This window comes from Vigna unguiculata, chromosome 1, assembly GCF_004118075.2.
Source record: "Vigna unguiculata cultivar IT97K-499-35 chromosome 1, ASM411807v1, whole genome shotgun sequence".
NCBI classification, from domain to species: domain Eukaryota; kingdom Viridiplantae; phylum Streptophyta; class Magnoliopsida; order Fabales; family Fabaceae; genus Vigna; species Vigna unguiculata.
In genome coordinates this window covers 27,335,019-27,362,948 of record NC_040279.1, presented here as the reverse complement: position 1 = coordinate 27,362,948, position 27,930 = coordinate 27,335,019, and the positions used below count along the sequence as shown (strand labels likewise).

At 31.8% G+C, this 27,930-nt stretch overlaps 2 protein-coding genes across 6 annotated transcripts; both read left to right on the top strand.

The window, feature by feature from the left end:
• The first annotated feature begins 23 nt into the window (after positions 1–23).
• LOC114192585 (stomatal closure-related actin-binding protein 3-like) lies at positions 24–8,924 on the top strand. 4 transcript variants are annotated; one of them, XM_028082378.1, is made up of 14 exons: positions 121–332; positions 1,169–1,360; positions 1,878–2,177; positions 2,491–2,619; positions 2,875–2,967; positions 3,834–3,974; positions 4,491–4,559; positions 5,327–5,410; positions 5,811–5,991; positions 6,546–6,659; positions 6,816–6,874; positions 7,508–7,642; positions 7,929–8,078; positions 8,529–8,864. In XM_028082378.1, the coding sequence occupies exons 3-14, from the start codon at positions 1,893–1,895 to the stop codon at positions 8,559–8,561; spliced, it is 1,473 nt and encodes a 490-aa protein (XP_027938179.1). In that variant the 5' UTR covers positions 121–332; positions 1,169–1,360; positions 1,878–1,892; the 3' UTR covers positions 8,562–8,864. The 4 variants fall into 4 exon arrangements, with proteins under 4 accessions (XP_027938153.1, XP_027938162.1, XP_027938179.1 ...); XM_028082370.1 differs by lacking the exon at positions 1,169–1,360 and adding an exon at positions 514–545; XM_028082352.1 differs by lacking the exons at positions 121–332; positions 1,169–1,360 and adding an exon at positions 24–114 and having other exon boundaries at positions 8,529–8,924.
• Positions 8,925–23,158: 14,234 nt separating this feature from the next.
• Positions 23,159–25,838, top strand: LOC114181180 (G2/mitotic-specific cyclin S13-7-like). Of its 2 annotated transcripts, XM_028067555.1 has the most exons (9): positions 23,159–23,288; positions 23,620–23,746; positions 23,822–23,891; positions 23,964–24,203; positions 24,324–24,449; positions 24,541–24,792; positions 24,881–25,033; positions 25,128–25,306; positions 25,424–25,838. In XM_028067555.1, exons 1-9 carry the CDS (start codon positions 23,252–23,254, stop codon positions 25,620–25,622), a joined length of 1,383 nt encoding a protein of 460 aa, XP_027923356.1. In that variant the 5' UTR covers positions 23,159–23,251; the 3' UTR covers positions 25,623–25,838. The 2 variants fall into 2 exon arrangements, with proteins under 2 accessions (XP_027923356.1, XP_027923346.1); XM_028067545.1 differs by lacking the exon at positions 23,159–23,288 and having other exon boundaries at positions 23,388–23,746.
• The last annotated feature ends 2,092 nt before the right edge of the window (positions 25,839–27,930 follow it).

The following is a 27,930-nucleotide window of genomic DNA, read 5'->3' as shown; positions in this document are numbered from 1 at the left end:
ACGGCGCGTGGGACGATGGAGGGTGGCCCCACCTAGAAGGAGGGCGTAACAATGATGCAGTTAGCGAAAAACAAATTGATTTCAAGTCGTTGGGAGGGGAGACAAATGAGTCAGGTTTGCAAGCTTTTTCTTTCACTCTTCTTTTCTTTCTTCTTTCTCTCTTTTTTAACCTTTTCATAAAGCAACGCTAATGGCCACCCTTTAGATTCTTCTTCTTCTTCTTCTCATCCCCCTCCCCTTATCCTTCTTCTGCTGTTCTTCTTGTAACTCTTCAACTTCAATCCTCTTTGTCTCTTTCACTTTTTGCTTACCTGCAACCGGCTTCAGCAGTGGTAATTCTTTGTTTTAATCACTCTCTTTGTTGGGTTGTTTTTTTTTTTTTTTGGGTTTTTAGGAGTTTGTACACTCACTCTCTCTCTCTCTCTCTGGCATTTCCATTTGTATGCATGCAACTCTTGGCTCTCCATTCACTCTCACTTTGCTTTTCATTTTTCTTTCTATTCTTTGCTTCAGTGGCCTTACTTACAAGTGTTGCTGAGTGAAAAGTAAGATTTTACCTTTTTATTTATTTCTGCATTTGTGATTGAGTAAGACGGAAATTGTGGAATGTGGGTTGGTTTGACGATGTTCAGGAATGCATCTTTAGATGTTGATGTGATTGACAGACAATCCTCTTGTTTGATCTCGAATTATCAATGCTTTTACTTTGTTTCTCTAACTTTATTTCTTAATTCTTATTATTGATTTATCATGTATTAGGTGCCTGCGTCAATGTCAGCAATTTTTCATTTTTGTTGTGTAGATCTATGTGGTTTCATGGTTTTGCGTGTTTGTTGTGGGTAGGAGAAACCTTGTTTTTTTAATCTGGTTTTTGTTTCTATATTAGGAACTGCTGCACTAACTTGAAACGTAATTTGATAATGTAGTTTGGTGAGTGAAGGCTTGTTGGCACGGTGACTACGCTTGATCTCTCTTTTTTTACTAAATATAGGAAATGAATCACTTTATGTTTCAAGATTAATATTCAACCACAATATAGCTGTTAGTTTATGTTATTGCTTCTAATCTTTCCCTCTGACCATTACTACTAATGCTATCTGCTACATCATTTTTCTTCTAATTAAATGCCGTACTAATTCTTCCATCCTTTTCTTTTTCCCTTTTTTAGTTGTATACGAATTAATTGACAATTGATGTATTCGGCCACTTTTTCTGCTCAAACTAAATGGAGTCAAATGAGATCGTCATTTTAGTCTGAACATTTCTGGCATCTTTTACCAATCTAACCATCTTCGCCTCAAACTCTAATCTTTGTTGATAACACTTCAAGATTCTATCCTCCTTCAAAGTCTAATCTTTGGTAACAACACTCTTTTAAGTCTTTATATTCTCAATGAGGATGTTTTGATTTACAATGTGATTCATAATTGGCAGTTGGCAGATCATCAGCAACCGTGATGAACTTATGTTGTTTATGTTTTGATTGTAGTTTGATCACCAACTTGCATGAACATGAATTTAGAATGTCTTTCCCGCATAATCCAACATGATTGATGCTTCTTAAAGTTCATGAAGACGTTTATTTACTATTGATTTGTCTCTTATGGTAAAAGGTGCTTTGAGTAGTAGACAGATCCTAGAAGTTCAACCACACCTATTCCATCACGCTTTCTTGTTTTTAGCATTCTTTCATGACTTCACCTTCTCTAAATTACATGTCATATGTCCTCAATACGTTTGTCTAAGCTGGGTTTGATTGTAGTTGTTGATGAAGAAAGGAGTCTTCTATACTTAAATTTTGTTTAACTTTTGACTCTTCACTGCTATATTCTCTATCGAAGGCCTCATACTATATTGTAATATGTTTTTTTTACCAGACTACAATTTTCCTCATGACAAAGATAAGTCCGGAAGTTGAAATCAAGATGCCAATGGAGGCATTTCCGCCAGTTTCAGCTGACGTGAGCTTTATTTATGATAGTTTTCCAAAGTACAAACTGGGAGCTGATAATCAAATTCTGGAAGAGCCAGTTGAGGAAAACCAAGGTCCTTCATTGAAGGATGTTATTGAACAAGAAGCTTCCAATTTGTCAGACCAACACAAGCGGATCTCAGTTCGTGACCTTGCCAGTAAATTTGACAAGAACTTGGCTGCAGCTGCTAAGTTGTCCAATGAGGTTTTTGTTTCAATTATTTGCTCATGGTCTACTATTTGGTTATTTCCCTTTACTAAATATAAATATCCAATATTTTTCAACACTCCCCTGTTCTGTCAAATACACATTAGTTCAAAGTTAAAGTAAAATAAAATAGCTGGTTCATGTTAGATCTCTTTTAGATTTTAGGTAAGTGCCATTGTTGAAATAAAGTTTTGTTATTGACTTCAAATCACAGTTCATCGGTGTCTTTTTTTGATTGTTAATCTGAGTCGTGTTTCTTTTCTCAATTTCTGATGATTCCCCTGTCCTCCTTTCTGTGTGAAAAATTCAGGCAAAACTGAGAGACGTTGCATCTTTGGAGGGGCATGTTCTTTTGAAAAAACTCAGAGATGCACTAGAATCTTTAAGAGGTCGTTTTGCAGGAAGAAACAAAGAGGATGTGGAGAAAGCTATATCTATGGTTAGTTATTTTATTTTATTTCATGTTAAGTAAGTACACTACATTGTTCAAAGTTGGAAATGTTATTTCATTCCATTTGATCCACTATCTTTTTAAGTTTTCTGGTTTCTTTCGTGGAGCGTGTTTTCATTTCCTTTTTTCTGAACCCCACATATTTCTGCGAAGCTATTTCATAATGCATGAAGAAAATTATTTTAGCTCTTCAATTCATGTTAATGATGCTAAACATTCATACTTAACAATTATTCCTCGCAGGTGGAAGCTTTAGCCGTTAAGTTGACTCAAAATGAAGGAGAATTGATCCAAGAGAAGTTTGAAGTGAAGAAGCTAGTAAACTTTCTCAAACAGGTCTTCTTCGACATCTAATTTTTGGTCACTTGTTACGCAATCTCCTCCAAAACATTCTGCTAATTCATAATTTAATTTACTTGAACAATTTATGAATTTTCACTATTATTGCTTTGATCAAATTCCAAAATTCATTTGGGTTTGTTTTTTACATATTGTAAAACAATAATGAATTCATTGTTTGACATGTGTTTGTGTATTGTTTGCAAATAAACTGTTTCAAACTGTACTATGGTAAGGATTTTGGCAAGTGAATTTTTAAGTCCAAGTATTGAAATCCAAGAGACTCGCACAGTACTCAATTTGTTTGTTACTTTTGAAAAATTAAATATTTTGTTTTATATAAATGGTAAAAGATAAAGAGATCAAATAAAGATAAAAATAAGGAGATAAAGAATAAGAAATCAAACTTTGAATTGAAAAGGTTGTTGAATATGAATATGATATGAATATGTTAGGGTTGAGTTTCTCAAGACCACCCCTCATATAAATTACTTCAAAGTAATATATTTGTTTAGGGTTTAGGATTTACACACCATGTTATACATGTACCAAGCATAATAGTGTAGGATGTTAGGGGGTGTATTGGGAAAAAAAAAACCAAGTTGGTTCCAAAATGCAACATATAAACTACTCTAAGATAGTGGAAGGAAGTTGGTCACTACAAAAATTATTTTGTGATATGTACCCTCTTCTAATGTTTTGAAACGATGGTGATAACTATTCATTAATATTACTAGCATTCCATTTATAAGCATTGCAATTGTTTTTCCTTCTCCAAGGCATTTTGAAATAGTTTTGATTTTCTAGTTCTTTGAATTAAATATGTTTTGACAAGAAAACTGGAATCCATCTTTGTTTTGTAGGCTTCTGAAGATGCTAAGAAGTTAGTTAATCAAGAGAAATCTTTTGCTTGTGCCGAAATCGAAAGCGCAAGGTCAGTGGTGCTCAGAATTGGGGAAGCTCTTGAAGAACAAGAAAAGGCATCGCAAGCTTCTAAACCACAGGTACTAAAGTGTTGTTTGATTACACAATTATATGTATGTATAATTTTGCATTAAAGAATTCTTAATCAAGCATTACTTCACTCTATAATAATACTCAATGTACACATGAGAATCATATGTTTGGGTGTAGGCAAAAGATTACCAAATACTACAATTTTAGGATAGAAAAGAGGGGTTTATTCTCTGTATGAGGGCCTCATCTTGAAGATAATTTTCCTATAGAAATTGTATAAGCTGAACAATTCTTATGAACTTAATTTCCTCGTCAACTATACAAACTTGACTTGGAAATTTTCATACTTCCATTCATGTGAACATAAAAATACTCAGGCTGGAACTGTAAAAAAGAATAGAAGGTTGAGTTTTCTGACTACCCTGTCTGTAGTTCTTTGCTTGTAATTTACATTGTATCTTCATATCATGTTATATCATCCTTCATTTTGCAATGTATATAAATATGGAAAATCTCTAAAGATGCGTTATTGGTATATAATATCTACTGTCCCTCGTTGTTAGGACGTGGATGGACTAATAGAAGAGGTTCAAGAGGCTAGAAGAATCAAACTGTTACATCAGCCAAGCAAGGTGAATTGCTTTCCTCTTCCTCATTACTGTTATAACGGGTAGTTTTTGCTTAACTTCACTGTACTTCATTTTATAATAATGATTATAATAGTAAGAAAAATGATCCAGATGTTGACAAGAAGCATTAACACCAATTTTTCTATAATTTCGTAGTTACACATCATACACCATGCTTAGATACGACATTTTCACCTTAAACCTTTCAAAATATGAAATTTTTTATTTTGGAATGTTTGAAATGCATATAATTGTCTTAAATGCTGAAATTTGGTTTGAATTGTGTAAATTTGACCGTACCATATCTGAAGAATTTTGGTATATTACATGTTAATATTAACATTTTGAGTTTAACTGATAAGTATCTTCAGTGTGGAAAGATTTTACATTGTTAACCAAATAAAAATCACCTCTAGTGTGACTTCTAGGGTGATTATTGTCAAAGTCAACAAACTTATATATGGTAGTTTGTGATTTGGATGACTTTGTAAAAATACTTTACAATGTCAACGCATATCTTTTTTTCATTCTTTTCTAATTCTTATGTGTGTGTATGTAAATACATATATTACTACTGTTAATTAATATACTCTGCTATACCGTATCCTAACTTACTTAATTTTCCATTGCTTTACATCATATCATTTGGGATAACTTGAACCATTACACGTGCAATCAGGCACATCTTAATTTAAGGACCTGTTAACTAGATTGTGTTACAATTTGAATATTCTTCATAATGGTGAAATATGACAAGTGTATGATTTCAGGTGATGGCCATGGAATATGAATTACGTGCTCTTAGGGACCAAATTCGAGAGAAATCTATATTTTCAATTAAGCTTCAGAAAGAGGTTTGTTGATATCGTGTTTCACTTGCTCAAATTAGCTATCAAAGCTATAATCAATTTTACTAGATTCGATTGGGCAGTCTTTTAACATGTGGTAATAGGACAATAGTAGTTTATTCATATACTATTTTTTCCCAATTTGAATCAATCGTAAAATGTTTGCTTCGATTATAGTAACCAAAATTTAACTAATAAATAACACATGTTGGGCAAAATCTTGATTTGGTCGTGTTTGAACATGATTTTGGTTCTCAAACCATGTTTTGAATGGAATGAATAAAAGCCTCTTGTCTATCGGATAAAACTATGGTTTGCAAACTATAATTTATACATTTTATCAATACTAAGATTTAATGCACTCAAATCTACTTTTCTTGCAATAACTTCATTTCATCTATACCAGCTAACCATGAGCAAGAGGGACGAGGAAAATAAATCTCGCTTATACATGTTAAATGGTTCTGAAGCTTTGGGTTCATATCTTCAAGTCCAGCCTTGCTCAGATGAAGTGCCACATGTTTCTAAATGTTCGATTCAGTGGTATCGCTTGTCATCTGAAGGCAGCTGGAGGGAAGTTATTTCAGGTACCTCTCTTTTAGTTTGTTTTCAATCGTGTTTCAGAATGCTCAGATCACAGTATTGTGTTGATATTTTTTAGTAACATCTATACTTGATTCTGTTAATTTGACATTGGTCTGGAAGTTTTTCAATGACTATATCATCTGTGTATATTATACAAATTGGCCAGTTTGCTTTCCATTTTAGATCTATAAGTGAGTGTAAATGTCAAGAAAAGGTTTGATGCCTTTATTTATTCTTGGTCTTTCTATAAATAATGGTTGGAGCATTTAAATATGTATCCTCTTTAATAATGTATCCTATTTTTACAATCCAACAAATGTAACTTTTCAAATATGCTTCTGCAACATTTAGCTGCTATTAGTTCTTTGATTTTACATGATATATGGCTCCAATATGGCGATGGAATCTATTTTTATTTGCAACCTGCATAATGAATAATGTTTTACATATCTTGTTGACTTTGTTTATGTTGCTGTTTCCTTGAATAGGCTCCAACAAGTAATTGATCTTGATTATTTTTTATAATATTTGAAGTTGGTTTCCCTTCATTTCTCAGGTGCCATCAAATCAATATATGCTCCTGACCCCTCTGATGTAGGAAGAATCTTACAAATAGATATTGTCTCCAATGGGAAAAAACTTACCCTTACAACTAATCCCGTTCAACCTGGTTAGTTTCTTAAGGGCCTTTACCTTTTTCTTTTCCCAGAAAATAACTTCTGTTTTCAAGTTTGCATAGTTGGGGTTATCTTGTACGTGACAATAACTATTGGTGCACCCTGAAATAGAAAACAAATGCTAACAGCTACCTATCTGTGTGTAACAGTTTCAGGACTCGGAAGCCATGTAGAGTCACTTCTACGAAAATCTAATGCTGATTTTAATGTATGTTTTCAGCATCCTTTCTAGATTCAGTAATTTAACTTCTCCTGGCAGAAAAGGCTGTAGAAAAAGTGTCATTTAATTCAATAAATATTATGAAATATCTGTTTGTCTTCTCAGTTATTTCTGAAGATAATGTTTAAAAGCAGAGTTAAATTCTGTTTGGTCCTATAATTCAACAAACATTATAAACCTTGCTTACTATTTGGTTGATAAATTTACTATTTGGTTGGAACACCCCTTTCCTATTTCCATTCCCATCCTCTCTCATAGTCGCCACCCACCCTGTATTATAATTGTTGCAAACTTGCAAGCAAGCTTATAGTAGTGGGTGATAGAACACAAGCTATTGATTCGCCATTCCAGTTTTTGATAAAGATGGATGCCATATCTTTTAGTTTTTTTTTCTTTTTGTAGTGTATAAAAGAGCCTTACATTTCTTGAATCATTGTAGTCTAATTGAGTAAATTTCGTACATGTGTTATAACTCAGCTTTACTGTTTCATTTTTTATGCGTAACTAACTATGTACTTCCACATTTTCACAGTCCTTTTATCTACAAAAGAGAAGAAGTTTTGGTTTGGTAGTGGACATTTCTTGGGAGAATAATTCCTGGTTTGTATTGGATTTTCACAGGTAGTTATTTCTCAAATGAATGGAAAAGATCACTCATCTCATTCTACTCATTCATTTAATGTGGGGAGGATGAGGATAAAACTATGCAGAGGTTGGATTACAAAAGCTAGAGAGATTTACTCCCCATCAATGCAGGTACTAATTTTGCAATGAGTCCTTATTCTTCTGTCCGACAACATGTTAAACATGAAAGTTAAAGGCTCTCCATCTGCCCCCGGACACATAAATTTACAGTGTCAATGTCTTCCCAGTACAGAATTACTCCTTTCTATTCTTTATTTAACACAGACAACCTATATAAAGAATAACATGTTTTTATCGAAGTGCAATGTTCCATTTGTGTACCGTTTTTATTTATGGTTTATTATCTTTTAACACCTCTATTTGACTACCCTTTAACTAACATTTATTTTAACTTCAGCTATGTGGAGTTAGAAGTGATGTCAGTAATGCAGCAAAGGCATTGTTTTGGCAAGCTAGAAAAGGTCTCTCATTTGTATTAACCTTTGAATCAGAGAGAGAAAGAAATGTAGCCATCATGCTTGCCAGGAAATATGCTCTTGATTGCAATGTATGCACCCTTCTCATCTGGTTACCTGTTACTGATTCATATGTTGACTTTCTTGTCTCATTGTTTAGATCCTACCTCTATCCAAAATGTTTGCATTCATACTTTGCTTCCAAATAAATTGCTGTCTATGTATTTGTAGGAGATAGAAAGTAATGCATTTACTGAAAGAGTGAAGTTATTTTAGTAAAATTGTGTCAATAAGTTATATATAATATTGTCATTAATTTGTGTGGGGAAAAAACCTTAAACTACCACCATTTAGGTACAGAAAGTAGTACAGAAACTACCTTATACATCATTTTCTCAATAAATGACATTGAAAACAATTTATTTGGAGACAAATTAGTTATAAAAAGTTAATGCTTTAATGAAAAATCACGCATTTCCTTGTTGAAATGGATATCTTACTTTGATGCAAATTAAAAATGGGTATTTGTTTTCTAAATGCAGGTGGTGCTTGCTGGGCCAGATGATCTAGTTTAGAAGCAAAATTAACTGACTGAGTTCTTCCTACAAACGTGAGGTTTATCATATTCTTGGTGTGAGTATACATGTGTGGTTGTATTGTTAAAGAAATATGTGGTTTCATACTTGTGATTGGGTTTCCACTAATTGAGTTGCATTGTTTTAGGCATGTTTTTTTGTTTGCCTAATCATGTTGTTCCAAGCTCAACCTTTTATAATTATTAGTTCATTTGTTCACTGTGGCTAATTTGCATGTGCTAGTTGTTTTGTAATGTAAAGCACATCCCAAACATGGTATATACCAAAACTTCTTAATGATTATTGCCAAGTAAATTTGCTATGCCTCCTTTAATTGGGAAGGATGTAGTGATTAACACTCAAGTGAGTATTGATTAAGGGTAAAGATAAACTTTTATCTTTAGATTTATTCTTTTCTTATTACTAAAACCAATTGAAGTAATGAATTCCATTGTTGCTACAAGTATTAAATTTGAAGTTGTAAGTAGTGACATTTTTGAAACAGTGAGAATCGAGTATCATTCTTAAAGTGATGTGAGTTTTCATCTTAATTATTTGTTCTTTTCGTAATTGTAGAAGAGCTAAGAGAAAGAGAGAACAAAAATTGTAGATGCTCGTTAACAATATCTCTTGATAACTCATTAGTTAGCAATGTATCATGTGATGATAAGAAAAATGAAACATCATAGTCTATTTCTGTTCTCCTTAATTTCTCAATGTTTTAACACTAAGATGTACCGTAAATATTTTAATCAAATTATGTTTTTAAAATGTATCAAACTTATATAATAAAAATTATTTATTATGCTTTATCTTGTTTGAATATGTCTACCTATTTTTGTGGTAAAAGCGAGGGAAGTTATTGATTGAGCAACGAGAAAAAATTATTAACAATAATATTGGTGGATTATTGATCATCGATGAGATGATACTTATTTTCTTGATAAATTTGTCATTTGGGTTTTGATCAATCAAGGAAAAAATAACTTAATCATTTTCTCACGTCCACTCAGTCATACATAAATTTATTAACTTTTTATGATAATTATTTAAAAATTATTTTCATTAAACTCTTAATCAAATATAAGAGATGTAAAAATAAAGGAGATTGTTGGCCACTAGAAAAAAGGTAATAATAACTATGACCATTTATTAAGTATCAAGGTGGGAAATTAGGAAATCAACCTAAATGTTCACTAAATAGACATGGAATCCATTTTTTTAAAAAAAAAGTTTTTTTTTTTAATTTTTTTTTCAATTTTAATTTTTATATGATAGATTGATAGGTCAATTTGCTTTAACCATTCAAATTTTAAATCCCACAGGTTATTTTTTTTCGTTTGTGTAAACCAATATTAGTATTCGTAAATTAATCTATTTAAATAATAAACATTTAAGAATAATTAAAAATAAAAATAAAATAGAAAAAAGTTTTTTTTTAAAACAATAATAATGAAATGAAAGGTTAGATGCAATGATACCAGGAATGGTAAAAGAATAGGAATTAAATTTGTATACAAACTTAAAAAGAAAAAAAAAATATCACATCGGATAACTCGTGTGACTTAATCATTTTAGTGGTGAAATATTTTATATTTTACATGAAGTTTTACATTTAAATTCTATTGCCACTTACAGATAAGAAAATAGTTATGTACTAACGAGTAGATATGGTTAACTTATCAAAGTTAAAGAATAGGAATTAAATTTGTATAGAAACTTAAAAAGAAAAAAAAAATCAAATATCACATCGGATAATTCGTGTGACTTTATCACTTTAGTGGTGAAATATTTTATATTTTACATGAAGTTTTACATTTAAATTCTATTGTCACTTACAGATAAGAAAATAGTTATGTACTAATAAGTATATATGGTTAACTTATCAAAGTTAAAGTTTGAATAAATTTTAAATCTCTTTTAAATTTGTTTATTTTTAATTAGTTGATATTACAAAATTTTATTCTATTGACTAGTTAATTTTGTTTTCATTTTTTTCTTCAAAGTCCCTGATATTTGATAGTTTTGTTGATGAAATAACATAAGTCATTGCTATATTGTTGACATGTTTATTTGAGGTTTTTTTAAGTATTGAAGGTAAAAAATAAAAAGGATGTCATTTTTGGTAATGTTAGCATTGACGTTGTGGATTTTATGTGAAGGTTCGAAAGCGTTAATAAAAAGTGTTGATTAGCAGAGCACGAACATTAGATACAAGAATTTTATTCATTAATTTTAGTTCAACCTGAGACAATTCCTCTTACAATTTTAATGAATTCCAAATCATGCCTAAATTAGTTACACGACACATCAACATGAATGTGTGCAAATTAGTTGTCAAAAATAAAATTATCGATTAGGAGGGTTAACAAAGTGACTTCAACTCATTTTGATCCACTAAATGACTATTATTAACCTATTATTTATTAACTACAAAATATTAACAAAAAACATAATTTTTATCATGAGGTATAAAGTTATATGATCTTTAGTTAGAAATGAAACAACCATTCTGAGTAATTTATTTTTAGTCAATTTGAATGTTATTTTTCAAATTTATGAAAAAAAAATTAATAAGGAATTTGTTAAATTAAACAAAGTAATGTGTGCAAAGTTAAATTTAAAAAAAAAAAATCAACCAAAATGGTTTAGTAATTAACGAAACTGTAGGAGTGTTCTAAAACAAATATATAGTTTTCAAACAAAACTCAACCAAATCAGGTTATCTCTCACCAATTGTCATCTTATTATTTTAAAATTTTATATTTTTATAATTTTATATGTTTATAATTTTATAATTTTATACATTTATAATTTTATAATTTTATACATTTATAATTTTATAATTTTATAATTTATTTTAAAATTGTATAATTTAAAATTATGACTTTATGATTTGAATTAAAAATTCAAAATATATCATAATTTTATATATCATTATAAAAACATAACACTATAAAAATGTAATACAAAAAATCCAATACCACTTAGAGAATTTCCAAATCTTGAAACTTATTAATATATTTTACATTGGATAATAAAGGTGAAGTTGGAGTTATCCGTGAAGGTCGTGAAAAACATCTAATAACAAGGCCGGTGATATAGAATCACAGAAATATCATTATAAAATTCTTAGATTTAAATACTTTGTAATTGGTATTGAATTTTTATGAAATATAAAGTTATGGTATATTTTTAATTTTGAATTAAAATCATAAAATTATAATTTTATAATTATATAATTTTGAATTAATATACTAAAATATTTAAATTATAAAAATATACAGTTATACAATCATAAATTTACAAAATTATATAATTTAAAAATTACATAATCATAAATTTTAAATTTTAAAATTTTAAAATAATAAAATGACATGTGACGACAATTGAGTAAGATGATATACTATTAGGGGTGTCAAAACGGGCCAGCCCAGTCCGTTTTGGCTCGACCCGCCTATGGCCCGCCAAAAGCGGACCAAGCCGGGCTGGCCCATCTCTTTTCTTTTAACTTTTTTTAATTTTTTTTAACTTTTTTTAACTTTTTATTAAAATTTTATTTATAAATTAATTTATATGTATAAATTTATTTATATAATATAAAAAAGTATTATTTTTTAATTATTTTAATTTTAAACATTAAAAAAATAAAATAAAAAATGGGTTGGCGGGTCGGCCCGTGGGTTGGCCTGTTTTGGCCCACTAAACTGGCGGGCCAGGTTGTAGTGGGTTGACAAGTTGGAAATTCTAACTCGGCTCACCCTTTTTTGGGCGGGCCGGCCCGACGGACCTGACCCATTTTGTCATCCCTATATACTATGATATACAAATACGACACATATCTGATACGACCATTTGCCTTAACTTAGAAAAGGTAGGATACAATACGCAGGGGTGGATCTTCATATAATTATAGGGAGGCCATTGCCCGTCCAAAATTTGTAAGTTTATTTATAAAATATATGTAATATATATTATATATTAAATTAGTGAGATTTTTATTTTTTTTATAAAGTATAATATTTAATGTTAATAAATAATAAAATATAAAATTAAATATAATAAAAAAAAATATTTGTTGAGATATATTTTTTGTTTTTGTTCATTGTCTTTTAAGTTTCTCACGTATTGTATTCATATTTCATTCTTACATGTTTTTTCTTTGTTTCTAAAAAAAAAAAGTTAGACACACATTTATTCTTTCTGCTCTCATTTCTCATTAATTCTCTTCCATTTTTTAAGATAAAAAAGTAATTCCCATGTCTATAAATAGTAAAACATTAGTTTAATATTTAATACTTTTTTCATCCCATGAGTATGTTGTACATTTATTTTTTTTATGAATATAAAAGGAAAAATGATGTACTATTGTTTCTTCATAACCATTTTTTAATTCAGACTTGTTATCATAGATTTTTCTTTCAGTAATTACTCTCTTAATTTTTTATTAGATTTTGATAAATCATTTTTTAGTCTTAAATATTAAAAAAAAAGGTATATTGATGAAGAATAAAATAATATTTTTTAAAAAAATGATAAAAGGAAATATACCCTTAAAAACAAAAACAATACATATTTACATCTTCACATGTTTTCAAGCATGACACAAAAGATCCAAGTCTTGGATTAGAGGAATCCTTCCTCAATATTCAAAGAATTACATGTGAAGATTTTCGTATTAATTCTTTGAAACTTATTCCACAACAACGTTTTCAAATATTAGAATATCTCATGAGTGAGAGAGATTAAATTAGAAAAGCTTATCTAAAATGAGTTTCATATCAAATTCAACTTCAAAACTATCATTTTCTAACATGAAACATATAAGGATATTTCAATACTATTTTTTTTCATATTGACAATGATTAAATATATAAATTTTGAGTATATTATTTCGGTCCTTCAAAATTTTGGATGAAAATCGCTATTGACAATAATAATTCATTTCAAAATAAAAAATATATAATATTATTGTAATTTATTTTAAATTATACTACAATTAAAAAATTAAAAAATTGTTAATAAATATTATCTAAATCGAATGTGATAAATATATTGAACTCAATATATAAACAAGATAAGAAAATATAAACTTAATAGTTTAAGCTGTTATGAATAGTTAAACTATTGTGTTTTTTTAATTATGATTATAAATGTTAATTTTATAATTTATATTTTTTAAACTATTTTAATATTTCATTACTTTTTATTATTATTTAAAATTCAACTTGTATCTTATTTGAATATATTTTATTTACTATAATTATTATTTTAAATAGTAATTTGAAGAAAAGTGGAATGATAATTAAAAAATGAGTTAAATATGTTTTTTTGTTTTGCAACTTTGAATAAAAATTAAAATTAGTCTTTCTTCGAAACTTTAGTTCAATCTAGTCCCACAAATTTAGAACTGTGTGGATTTAATCATTTCAATCAAATTTTGTTAAGTTTATGTAACGTTTGAAACACATTTCATAATAACAGTTGAGTTGTTTATATAATTTGACACACTTTTGTTTCAATGTTAGCTATAAATTTATCTTGAAAATGTAATGAAACCAATGAAGAAGGGTGAGAACACAGCTGGAGAAACGATAAGTCAAGGCCACATGGCAAGCGGGGCAGAGGGCTGGAAAAGGAGCAGAGGCACAAAATCCAAAATACCGAACAAAAGGCTAACAAAACATGTATGGAGGAAATACTAGTATATAGTTACAAATAATAACGTGGGAGGGGATGGATGGATTATAGAAAATTTTCTCTCTTATGTTTTCTCTTCTGTCCATGAACATTTGGGAATTCTGATTTTCTTTGTTGTTGCTTTGTTTCTGTATTGGAACTTCTTGTGTTTTTGAATACCAATACTACACTAGGTGTTCCTGGATTATACTATTTTTGCTTATAGTGATTTTTACCTTTCAATTGGTGCTTTTCATTGAGTCATGGCGGAGAATACTCATCTGAAATAACTCGTAGTGGAGGTTTCTCACCTCAAGGACCTCTCTGTTGATGTGAAAACCCTTAATGATGCGGTAGCTGCTACCAATCGGGACATTAAATGATTGTTGGAGACAATGACAAATAAGAGAAGTGGCGATAATACTGGATTCAAAACGGTGGAAACTACATTGGAACTCTCCAATCCATTGCAAATCTGCAATCAGGGTCTACAAATCCTTCGTTGTGCCCTTCCTTTCAAGCTCGCAATGTTAAATTGGACTTTCCTATATTTGATGGTTATGATGTGCTTCAATGGATTTTTGAAGCAAAGCAATTCTTTAATTATTATAATACGTCGGATGAGCAACGTTTAACAATAGTTACAGTGCATATGGAAAAAGATGTTGTGCCATGGTTCCAAATGATGTCTACATCCAACTCTTTTCCTACTTGGGTTACGTTTACTCAAGCCTTAGAACGGGAATTTGGATCTTCCCCTTATGAATGGCATAGATCTAATTTGTTTAAGCTTACTCAGGAAAGCTCAGTCCAAGACTATTATGTCAAATTCACATCTCTAGCTAACTGGGTGCAAGGGGTTACAACTAAAGCTCTTCTAGATTTTTTCGTTGGTGGATTAAAAGCGAAAATTCGTAGGGATGTGTTGGCTCAAGAACGTACCACCTTGATGCATTGTGTTTCCCTTGCTAAATTATTCGAGGAGAAATACTCCTCTATTCCTAAAACCAAACAATACTAGTACAACTATTACCCTAAAACACAAGACATAAACACAACTCAAATGCCTTCTCAGTCCCTTAACTCTTCATCTCTACCTCCATTACTTCCTAGCCCCCCGACTACATCATCCACCAATACTTCCCGCAATTTCAATGTTAAGAAAATATCTCCAGCTGAAATGCAACTTAGAAGAGAGAAAATGTTATGTTTCACCTACGATAATAAATTCACCCCTTCACATCGATGCCCTAACAAACAATATTTGTTATTGCAAATGGATGATGATGAAGATCACATTGACCGTCCATAGGATAATGAAATTAAGAAGGGCTCGAACAGTCAAGGTGACCCTCATCTATCCTTTAATGCTTTGAAAGAATCTGCAGGTCTGAGTACCATGAGGTTCCAAGGGTCAATCCAGGGCATGCCTATTCAAATCTTGATCGACAGTGGAAGTTCTGACCATTTTTCACAGCCTCGGTTAGCCCACTACCTTAAATTACCCATTGAACCTATTCAGAAAATTAAGGTTGTGGTTGGCAATGGTAGTGCTTTAATGGTGGAAGGTGTTATCAAGGACTTGGAAGTCAAAATCCAAGGCCATTCAATTTTTTTGCCTGTGTTTTAATTACCTGTTTCAGGAGCAAATTTGGTTGTGGGGGCAACTTGGCTTTCCACTCTCGGAGCACATATTTCTGACTATAGCACATTAACATTGAAATTCTTGCTAGGCTACAAATTTATCACACTACAGGGTGACTCTAACAAGCTTCCTAATCCAATTCAATTTCATCACATGAGAAGATTACAACACATTCATGCTATTGTAGAATTATACTCCTTACATTTTAACATTGTTCCTTGTTATTAAGATTACTGGCTAGACTTGCCTACAAATATTGAACCAGAGATTGCTCTTTTGCTTCACACATATCAAGATGTGTTTTATGTACCATCGAGGTTACCACCTACCAGATTTCACAATCACTCCATTCCTCTGCTACATGGCACGAATCCTATTAAGGTCAATCCCTACCGCTATCCCTTTAGTCAGAAACAACATATAGAAAAAATGGTTCAAGATATTTTGCACGAGTGCATTATTATGCTTAGTTCAAGTCCTTTTTCTTCTCCCATCATCTTGGTAAAAAAGAAAGATGGAACCTGGCATTTTTGTACTGATTATAGAGTCCTGAATGCCATAACGGTAAAGGATAGTTTCCCAACGGTTGATGAACTTATTGATGAGTTACATGGAGCATTATATTTTTTCAAATTGAATTTATGGTTCAACTATCATCAAATCCTAGTATAGAAAGAGGATAAATAAAAACAACCTTTAGAACGCACCAAAAATGTAACATCTCAAAATTCATACCACAATATTTTTAATATAAAAAAATAATTGTTAATATAGTTATAATAATTTTTTTTTCAATTAAAAATATATATATACACACACGTTATATTAAGTACATATAATCTGATATATAATATTATATATCAGAATATATGTACGTAATATATATATATAATTTAATATAATAATATTATAAATATTATATATCAAAATATATGTATGTATATATTTAAATATATATATATATATATAATAATAATATTATTATTATTATGATAATGTTATAAATATTATATATAGGGGTGGCAATGCGGGTCGGTCCGGTCCGTTTAGGTCTGGCCCGCATAAGGCCCACACAACGCGGGCTGGCCCGTCCCGCCTCGCATACTTTATGCGGGCTGAAAACACTGGCCCGCCCCGCATTTTTTTTCTACGGATCGAACCCTAATTACCATCCCTAATTATATAATAATAGATTATGTTTACGTATTAAAGTATATGTATATATAATACAAGTTTATCTTTAGAATAAATGATGTAAGGTTAATATTCAGAAAGAGATAGAATTTCAATTAATAAGATTCCATTCTTGTACTGCAAATCTAAGATAGGATTAGATTAACTTAATGAGTGAATCTTCAAACCTCTATATAAAGAGATAGTGTACTGAAAGCCATACGAGGAAATGCAACGAGAGAAAAAAAAAGATATGAGAGTTAGAGAAGCACATCAGAAAAAGGAAAACGTAACAGTGAGACTCAAAGGAGAAATAAGAGTTGAATCGTGCATTTATTCAGACCTTTTTCAATCTTCAAGGTAAGGGAATGAGACATTTATCATTCTATCTGTTGACTTCTATTTTTCTTATCTCCTCATAATTTTTTTTTTATATTTACCTTTAAGTGAGGTGTCTCTAACCTCATTCTAATTTATATTTAGTTCTCGTTCCTATTTATTTATTTATTTATATTCATCTTCAGTTATGCACTGGTCCTATTTATTCAATTTATATTTATTTTCAATTACTTATTTATATTTATCTCTAGTTCTGTACTGGTCCTTTATATTTATTTATATTTATTTTAATTATTCATTGATCCTATCTATTTATATAATTATATGGTTTAATATTGAAATAAAATTTATGATAAATAAAGATTTGATTATTGTAGTTAGAGGTATGACCTTGGGGATTTAAATGAGTTAGTATTACTCAAGATGAGATGTTCTTGAGCTACTTTGTTGGTCATGAGCTCATTTATCCTAACTAGTCACTACAAAATTAATCAATATCTTTTTAAAGTATGATAAAATCCAGTTTTATGGATTTGGGAGAATTTTCATTTCATTTTATCTTAATATGATATGTTGTATATTTTTTTGTGTGGTATTTGTCTAACTTTCCTATTTTATGATTATGTGTGAAAAATAAAATGTTATAACCTCATCATAGATGGCCGCTCCCAACATGTTTGATCCCTTCTTCGCCGACATTGTGGCAGTTTTTCCGGGGAATGCATGGCAAACCAATGCAGTGAATAATTCTGTAACATTTCAGGAAACGGAAAACTCCACCATTACTTTTCTCTCTACTCCAAACGCGTCGATTGTCATCGAATGACAAATCGGAGTTACCTTCTATTTACCCCCCAACAGTCCAAGTGAACCCTATTTATAACATTTTTCCTCCACCTGTTTGAAAACTAGTATATGAGGGGGGAAACTGTAAATAAATAACACCCCTTCCTCTTCTAGTGTAAGAAATATAAGATGTACTAAACAATGTAGATATAAGATGCATACAATATTGTAAATATGTATATATATGTGAATATTTTAAGTATAATTAGATATCATCGTATAATTTTGCCTTTAAATTTTATAAGTATATTATAGGAAATAATAATAATAATTAAATAAATAAATAGAAATATATTTTTTCGTCACAAAGGGCATTATGAATGGCTTGTTATGCCATTTAGGCTCACTAACGCCCCAACCACCTTCCAAAGCTTAATGAATACGGTGTTCCAAAGAATGTTATCGAATCTGTTTTGATTTTTTTTTTTTATGACATTATGGTTTATAGCTCCTCATGGAAGGCTCATCTGCAACACCTTGAAGTTGTTCTCAAGTTGCTTAAGCATCATCAATTGTATGCTAAGCTTAGCAAATGCTCATTTGGTCAGCAGCAGATTGAATATCTTGGTCACACGGTGTCTGGAGCAGGGATTCAAATGGATGCTAATAAGGTTCAAGTTGTCATAGATTGGCCCACTCCCACTAATTTGAAGCAATTGAGGGTTTTTTTTAGGTTGACTGGTTTCTATAGACAGTTTATAAAAGGTTATGCTACATTAGCAAGTCCTTTGACTGATTTTCTTAAAAAAGGACAATTTCGCTTGGGGCGACAGAGCCACAATTGCATCCAACCAGTTAAAAAAATGCTATCACAACTGCTCTTGTGTTGTCCTTACCATATTTTTCTCAACCTTTTACTTTGGTGACAAATGCATCAGGAATTGGTGTGGGTGTAGTGTTGGGACAGAACCAATATCCAATTGCATTTTTTCCAAAGAAAATAACTCCACACATGCATAAACAATCTTCTTACGCAAGGGAACTTTATGCTATTACAGAAGCCATAGCTAAATTTTGAATTTATTTGCTTGGCCATAGATTTATAATTAGAACAAACCAGAAAAGTTTGAGAAGTTTGACAGATCAAACCCTTCAGACCCTGGAACAACAACAATGGCTCCATAAGTTGCTAGGGTACGACTTCACAATTGAACACAAGTCGGGGAACGAAAATTTAGCAGTTGATTCCCTATCTCGGTCATTTTATATGGCTTGGTCTCAACCAATTCCTCATTTACTTTCTGCTATTCAAGAAGCTCAACTGACTGATCCTGAATTGTATGTTGTATTGTTGTCTTGTAAAGACAATCAACCTGTCAAGCCTCATTACACTGTCCAAGGTGAATTGTTATTGTGGAAATAGAGGCTAGTATTGCTTGCAAAGCATGCTATAATCTAGCAAATTCTTCAAGAGTTTCATAACATTCTTATAGGCGGTCATGTTGGTTACGACCCTAGCTCAAATTACTGCACAATTTTTCTGCCCAGGCATGCATGGTGATGTTAGAAAATTCGTGCAACAATGCTTAATATGTCAGTAGACTAAAGCAGCTACCACTTTACCAGCTGGCCTATTGCATCCTCTCCCTATTCCAAGCCAAATCTGGGAGGATTTAGCTATGAATTTCATTATAGTTCTACCCTCTTCCTAGGGATACACAGTGATTTATGTAGTTGTGGATAGGCTATCAAAATATGCACATTTTACCCATCTAAAAGCAAACTATTCCAGTATATAAGTGGCAGAAGCATTTATGAAAATGGTGGTCAAAGTACATGGAATTTTAAAATCCATAGTCTCTGATAGAGACAAAGTTTTCATTAGTCAATTTTGGCGACACCTCTGGAAGATCAGTGGTACTACATTGAATATGTCCATAGCTTACCATCCTCAAAGTGATAGGCAATCTGAGGTACTCAACAAATGTGTTGAGATGTATTTGCGATGTTTAACATTTGAGGCCCTGAAAGATTGGTCAAAATTACTTCTGTGGGCGAAATATTGGTACAACATCGCTTATCACGCAAGTGCTGGAATGACACCTTTCAAGATAGTGTATGGGAGAGATCTACCATCTATTGTTAAATACACTGTTGATATGACAGATCCCATTTCTGTTAGGGACCAACTGTTGACTCGGGATGCAATCCTAAAGAAATTGAAGAGGAATTTACATAGAGCTCAACAAATATAGAGGAAGTATGCTGATCAAAAGCGACGTAAAATGGAATTTCAGATAGGTGATTATGTTTTGGTGAAGTTGCAACCATACAGATAACACTCCTTGACTCTAAAGAAAAATCAGAAGTTGGGCTTAAGGTATTTTGGGCCATTTAATATTACTGAAAAAATTGGCAAGGTTGCTTATAAACTTCAATTGCCATCTACTACTCGCATCCATCTCGTATTTCATATATCCCAATTGAAACTTTGTCACGGAGATCAAACTGCACCCTATGTGCCTTTACCAATATCTGACAAAGAGGTCTCACCTATCATTCCACCCTACGCAATTTTAAAGTCTAGAGTTATTATGAGGGGGCATTAACAGGTTCCATAACTCTTGGTTCAGTGGGAAGGTCTTCCAAAAGAGGAGGCTACATGGGAAGATCAATTTGTGTTCGTGAAGGCTTTTTCGACTTTCAACCTTGAGGGCAAGGTTGACCTTAATGGAGGAGGAATTGTAATGAAACCAATGAAGAAGGGTGAGAATACAACTGGAGAAACGGTTAGTCAAGGCCACGTGGCAAGTGGGGGCAGAGGGTTGGAAAGGGAGCAGGGGCACAAGATCAAAAATACCGAACAAAAGGTTAACAAAATATGTGTGGGGGAAATACTAGTATATAGTTACAAATAATAACATGGGAGGGGATGGATGGATTATAGAAAATTCTCTCTCTTATGTTTTCTCTTTTGTCCATGAACATTTGGGAATTCTGATTTTAGTTGTTGTTGCATTGTTTCTGTATTGGAACTTCTTGTGTTTTTGAATACTAATATTACACCAGGTGTTGCTTTGCTGATAGTGATTTTTACCTTTCAGAAACGTCATATAAACTTAACAAACTTAACAAAATTTTATTTAAATGACTAAATTCACGCAGTTATAAAGTTGGGTGGGAGACTAAATTAGGTCAAAGTTTACGAAGATGGGTTAATTTTAATTTTTACCAAAAGTTTAGACTAGAAAACTACTTAACCCTTAAACATAAAAAAAAATATTCAAATTTATTTCTATGCAAATGCTAAGAAAAATAAGACATTTTAATAAATTAAAAAAATTTAATTAATAAATTAAGAGATAATATTTAAATTTATTTATCGAGTTGTTAATATTAGGTTGTTAACATTAAAAAAATGATAAAAAAAATATTTTAAAAAATAAAAAAAGAGTTGAACGGTTATATTAATAAAATACGTTACATTAGTAAAATAATAAAATGTCATTCAAAATGTCAGCTAATTCCATTGGTGAAGTCCAAGCGAATTTTTAAAGATTCAGGACGTATGTCTGTCAGATACGCTCAGGACACGGTACGCAAACTGTTTGGATGTGTTCGTTAATATAAAGAAGTTAACTAATGAAAAAAAAATTGTTGAATATTTAATAAATTAAAAGAATTTATTAAAACTTAATTGAAATTTTTAAATTTATCAATATTTAAAATGTAATTAAGTTATTACAAACTAAACAAAATTTCAAACTAATTTTAAACTTTGAATAAGTTTTAAACTTATTTTAAAATTTGAACTTCATAATAAAATGTATTGATATTATTTTAAAGATAGCTGAGTGTCTAACTATCAGTGTATGTTTGAACTTTGGTCTATTGTCAGTTATTTAAGTAGAAAGAAAGGTTTTAGGTTATGATTACAATTTGATAAACAAGTAATTAATTAAAAGGTTGTGTTTGATAAATATGTTACATGTGTTATATTTTTTATTTGTTAAGGGAGGAGAATATGTATTATAACACAAGGTAAGATATTTCGGTTTATAAAATAATTTAACAAAACTCTAAGTATTGTAGGGATAAAACTATAGTTTAATTTTTTGGGTTAATTATGTTTTTGGTATTCGAATTACTATGAAAATTTATATTTAATTTTTTAATTAAATTAAAAATATTTTGTTCCTAAACACTATAAAATTATGTAAAATATTTTCTTTAATAAAGATACGTGAAAATTATATTTTAGTTTATTACGAAACTTGTGATATGTGAAACATATGTTATGTGTCATTTGTTTGGACTAATTTTTACATTAACTTTTATAAAACATAAGTAAATAAATATCTCATAATATAATTTAAGAAAAATAATCATATTTTTTATAATAATTTAAAAAAAACATAGTTAATCCAAATTGTTTTAGAAAAAACTAAATGAATATGTACATATAACAAATGATGATAAGGTTTCCTCCAAAGTAAATCCTTATAACATACGCTCACTTTTTTTTTATCATAAACTAGAAAACTATTATTATGGTTAACTTTAAAATGCATTCGGACATTGGTAATCTACATCTTTAGTAAGAGTTATGCTAGTAAAATAACACCATATTTAAAGTTATTTGTTTATTTAAATTAAATGTATACTGTTAAAGAAAGGAGAGAGAAGGAGAAGAAAGAGATCATGTTTTAAAAAGAATTAACGAAAACGATATTTTCGAAGAATTAAATAAGTTTTAAGAATGTAATATGTGATTACTTTTTTGTTAAAGAACTTAATATTTTTCTGAAAAAAAATGTATCATATATATATATATATATATATATATATATATATATATATATATGAATGCAAAATCAAACGTGTAAACATGAAAGATATCTCTAACTAAACGCTTAAGAAGTGGTTAAAAAAATTGACCGTTGAAGGCAAAGTGCTCGGTCTCATCTCATTCAGAGTGATCATAGAGAAAGGGAGAGAGGGCCAAATATTCTACCCTTTAGGAGATTATAATTTGTCTCAACTCAAGACAAAAAAAAGAGTTTTCCAAATGGCATCAAGAACCACCGTAAAACAACAGGGCGCATGTATGTTTGTACAGTCTTTTTTGAATCATTGCATGTATACTATACTCTTTGATCGTACGATGATGCTGCCCTGCTAGTTTCTTTGGATGTATTATTTCTTGTTCTTGTCAAAATAGGATTGATTGAATCTTTCTTATCTGATCCTCCGGGGTCTTGGTTCATATTTTGTTTTTAGTTGGATCTTGGGGTTGCAGGATTGGGTTCTATTCCGTTGGATGAAAACATGAAAGGGTTTCTTTTTCTGTTCTTGAAATTATCTTAGGTGTTGCATGTGTTTCGATGCAAAGCTACGTAAGTTTTTCGAATGAGTGGCCTTTTTTTCAATCCATAGGTGAAGCAGTAAAAGGACGGAAACAGCAGTGTGCTGCGAAAGGAAGGAGCCGCAAGGTGTTAGGTGATATTGGGAATTTGGCCAATGTAGAAGAAGTTGAAGTCAAACCTAATCGCCCCATAACAAGGTGATTTTTTTTCTTCTTCTTCTCTATCTCTCTGGCGTACTCATTACTAAGGTAACATTGTTATGATTATTGTAGGAGTTTTGGAGCTCTGCTACTTGCCAAGGCACAAGCAGCAGCAGCAGCAGCTACTGATAAGAATAACAAGGTGAAATACTCTTTACATTACTTGTTTAATTATCCTATAAGGTTATGACTAAGTTTTGTTTTGGAATTGCAGAAACGGGTTTCTGCCAATGTGGCTGGACCTCCACCTGTTTCTAATGCAGTTGCAGCGACCAAAAGAGTGGTCCAAAAACGGGGTCAGAAAAAAGGCACTGTGAAACCAAAACCTGAGAAAGCCATCGACAAGGAAGCTATCCCAGATAAGGAGATTCAGAAAGACAAGACAGGGGAAGGAGATGACAACTCTAAGAAGAATTCACACGCTTTTACTTCAGTGCTCACAGCTCGAAGCAAGGTATATAGGTTGAGAAAATCAAAGTAAAAATAAAATGAACATAAAATAAGAACCTTGCTATGTACAAGAATGGCACTGTGACACTTTTTTTGACAAGAAGTTCTTGTGAAACTATTGCAGGCAGCAAGCGGCATAACTGACAAACCGAAGGAGCACATTATTGACATTGATGCTGATGATGTTGACAATGAGCTTGCTGCTGTGGAGTATATTGATGACCTTTACAGGTTCTATAAGCTTGTTGAGGTAACAAACGCGATTCCCTTGATCCATTTTGTATGCTGTGTTTGAAGTGAGATCATTGTAATATATGTAAACGTGCTTTTGATACATGAAGAATGAGAACCGCCCTCATGACTACATAGAGTCACAACCTGAGATAAATGAGAGGTCGAGAGCTATACTAGTTAATTGGCTGATCGAAGTCAACACCAAATTTGGCCTTTCACTTGAGACCCTTTACTTGACAATCAATATCATTGATCGATTCCTATCAGTTAAGAGTATTCCAAGGAGTGAGGAACTGCAATTGGTTGGCATCAGTGCCATGCTGATGGCATCCAAGTATGAAGAAATCTGGGCCCCTGAGGTGTGTATGTATATGTGTGTGTGTACATTTACATTTGTTACTACATTGATGTGTTGACCCTTTTAATAACACTTGTCTTGGACTGCAGGTTGCAAGTCTTGTCTGCCTTACAACTTTCACTCCTGAACAGATACTGCTGATGGAGAAAACCATACTATATCAGCTGGAATGGACTTTGACTGTGCCAACACCTCTTGTTTTCCTGGTTCGTTTTATCAAGGCAACAGTCCCAGATCAGGAGGTCTTTCTTTTCTTTTTCAAGTCTCTTAAACTATGATTCTTGCTATAAAATTTCTGTCTTTTCTGAATTTCTTTCTCAATGTCTGCATTTTTAGATGGAAAACATGACTCATTTTCTGTCTGAGTTGGGATTGGTGAACTATGCCACCATAATGTATTGCCCATCAATGATTTCTGCCTCAGCAGTATTTGCAGCTAGATGCACTCTGAATAAGACTCCCCTTTGGAATGAGACACTTAAGTTGCACACTGGTTACTCACAAGAACAACTTATGTATGTGAACATAAATTGGACATACTAACTCTTTTTGGATTGTATTATTTCATTATAATCATTCCATGTATTGTTTCTTTAATTTTAATTCTTTTTGGCTTTGTTTGTTTCAAACAGGGAATGTGCTAGATTATTGGTGAGCTTCCACTCCATGGTTGGGGATGAAGAAGAGCTGAAGGTAGTGCACAGAAAGTATTCTGATCCTCAGAAAGGAGCTGTCGCTATGCTCCCACCAGCTAAAAATCTTCTCCCTGAACCACACAGAGTTAACGAAACTGAAGAAGCAGGCAAAAAAACTCCCTTAGTTTTTTCATAAGCCACAGTTTAACGAAACTGATTTTATAGCAAGTTTTTCACGCAGTCAATTCCTTCGTCGCCTTATGAAATTCACTAAGTGCAACAAGGTGCAATTTGCAATTTCACAGTTTCTTTTTTAAGGAACTTCTCGAACTGCTAACTGTTATTGCCGACATAATGTTAAAACAACATCTTTTGAAATTGCATAGTGTGCTTTCTACGTCATTAAGTTGTGTTCAGTGTTAAATATATACTGTGAAAAGAGTTATGATATGTTAACAAAGTATTTTTAACAAAGTTTTGCTGCCTAAACTGTGAAAACGTTGCTGTGAAATATATATGTTAAGGAAAATGATAAAATGACTACTAATTTTTACTCCTTCCCTTATCACTTTACGTGTCCTGACACATTCCATTTTATTTTCTTTTTTGAATTTAATTAAAAGCAGAACAATGTGACAGATGAAAGTGGAAGCTCACTTTCGCGCGTGGGCTGAAAAATTCTCACTCTCTCACCTTACCCCATTCTTTGAAACATTTTGAAATAGAACCCCTTTTCTTTTCACTCCGAAAAATTCCTACTCTCTCACCCTTACCCCATTCTCTTTCCAACAAAACCCTTTTCCTCTTCACTCTAAAAAATTCCCAAATTCTCACGCTTCCATTTAGAAAGCCCACCCCCATTCCATTTGTTGTAAACCAAGTATTGGTTTCCATTGTGGAAACTACAGCTGGAAAAATAATTCCCTCCCAAACTTGATGGACTTTCCAAATCTGTTTGAAAAGTGAAATTAAAAGGCAATTTTTTTTTTCAAAATTAACTTAAACCTCGTTTACAACCACATTGATGGGTGAGTTATTGGTGTGCACAGGCCGTGGTCCAGCAAGTTTGGGAGGCAATTGTGTATGCAGTTGCACTTTCCAAATCTGGTTTTTTAAAATTGTCCAAGAAATCGTTGGTGGGTTACACCTTATTTAGTTTTGGGTTCCAAGTTAATTTTTAAAATGTGTCAGGAAAGTTTTCCCGCAAATGCAAAAATAGTTGGTTTAGAATAAACTAGGTGTGCACAGCCTAAGCTCCACCAAGTTTGTGAGGGAATTCTGTATCCAACTACACTTTTCAAATCTATTTTATTTTTTGTTCAAAAAGTGACTTTTGGGTTACTAGTTAATTGGTATTAGGTTGCAAGTTAAATTTAAAAATGGGCGAGGGAAGTTCATCCATAAATGCATAAATAGTTGGTTTGGACCAAATACGATGGGGTGTGTTATTTGTGTGCATAGGCTGGAGTCTACCAAGTTTGGGAGGTAATTGTGTATCTAACTACACTATCCAAATATGTTATTTTATCGTTGTTCATAAAATCATTGGTGGGTTACAACTTAATAGGTCTTGGGTTTCAAGTTAAATTTAAAAATTGGCGAGGGAAGTTCACCCACAAATGCATAAATAGTTGGTTTAGAACAAACGGGATAGAGTGTGTTGGTGTGCATAACTTTGGGTCCACCAAGTTTGGGAGGCAATTGTGTGTGCAGTTGCACTTTCCAAATATGTTATCTTACTTTTGTCCAAAAAGTCGTTGATGGGTTACAGCTTAATTATTCTTGGCTTGCAATCTAATGTTCCATACGGATCAGGAAAGTTTTCCCACAATTCAAGCTAATACATGGTTTAGAACAAATGGGATGGGGTGTGTTGTTTGTGTGCACAACCGGGGGTCCACCAATTTTCGAGGGAATTTTGTATCCACTTGCACTATCCATATCTGTTATAACCTTTTTGTTCAAAAAGTCAGTTGTGGATTACAACATAATTGGTCTTGTGTTGCAAGCTAATTATCCACATGGGTCAGGAAAGTTTTCCCACAATGGAAACCAATACTTGGTTTACAAAAAATGGGAAGGGGTTTGTTATTGGTGTGCACAGCCTGGGGTCCACCAAGTTTGGGAGGGAATTTTGTATCCACCTGCACTATCCAAATCTATTATTTTACTTTTGTCCAAAAAGTCGTTGGTTGGTTACAATTTAATTGGTCTTGGGTCGCAAGCTAATTACCCATATGGGTCAGGAAAGTTTTCCCACAACGGAAACCAATACTTGGCTTACAACAAATGGGATGAGATGTGTTATTGGTGTGCACAGCCTAGGTCCACCAAGTTTAGGAGATAATTCTTTTTCCAGTTGTAGTTTCCACAATGGAAACCAATACTTGGTTTACAATAAATGGGATAGGGGTGGGGTTTCTAAATGGAAGCGTGAGAGTTTGGGAATTTTTTAGAGTGAAGAGGAAAGGGGTTCTGTTGGAAAGAGAATGGGGTAAGGGTGA

What these genes read in the sequence shown, in the direction of transcription:
- LOC114192585 (XM_028082352.1), top strand. Translation starts at nt 52, where the DNA reads ATGATGCAGTTAGCGAAAAACAAATTGATTTCAAGTCGTTGGGAGGGG. An exon ending in AGGGGAGACAAATGAGTCAG is followed by an intron (nt 115 to 1,877) that starts GTTTGCAAGCTT and finishes TTTTTTTACCAG; the next exon opens with ACTACAATTTTCCTCATGAC. An exon ending in TAGTAAACTTTCTCAAACAG is followed by an intron (nt 2,968 to 3,833) that starts GTCTTCTTCGAC and finishes TTTGTTTTGTAG; the next exon opens with GCTTCTGAAGATGCTAAGAA.
- LOC114181180 (XM_028067545.1), top strand. Translation starts at nt 23,568, where the DNA reads ATGCAAAGCTACGTAAGTTTTTCGAATGAGTGGCCTTTTTTTCAATCC. An exon ending in CCTAATCGCCCCATAACAAG is followed by an intron (nt 23,747 to 23,821) that starts GTGATTTTTTTT and finishes TGATTATTGTAG; the next exon opens with GAGTTTTGGAGCTCTGCTAC. An exon ending in GGTTCTATAAGCTTGTTGAG is followed by an intron (nt 24,450 to 24,540) that starts GTAACAAACGCG and finishes TGATACATGAAG; the next exon opens with AATGAGAACCGCCCTCATGA.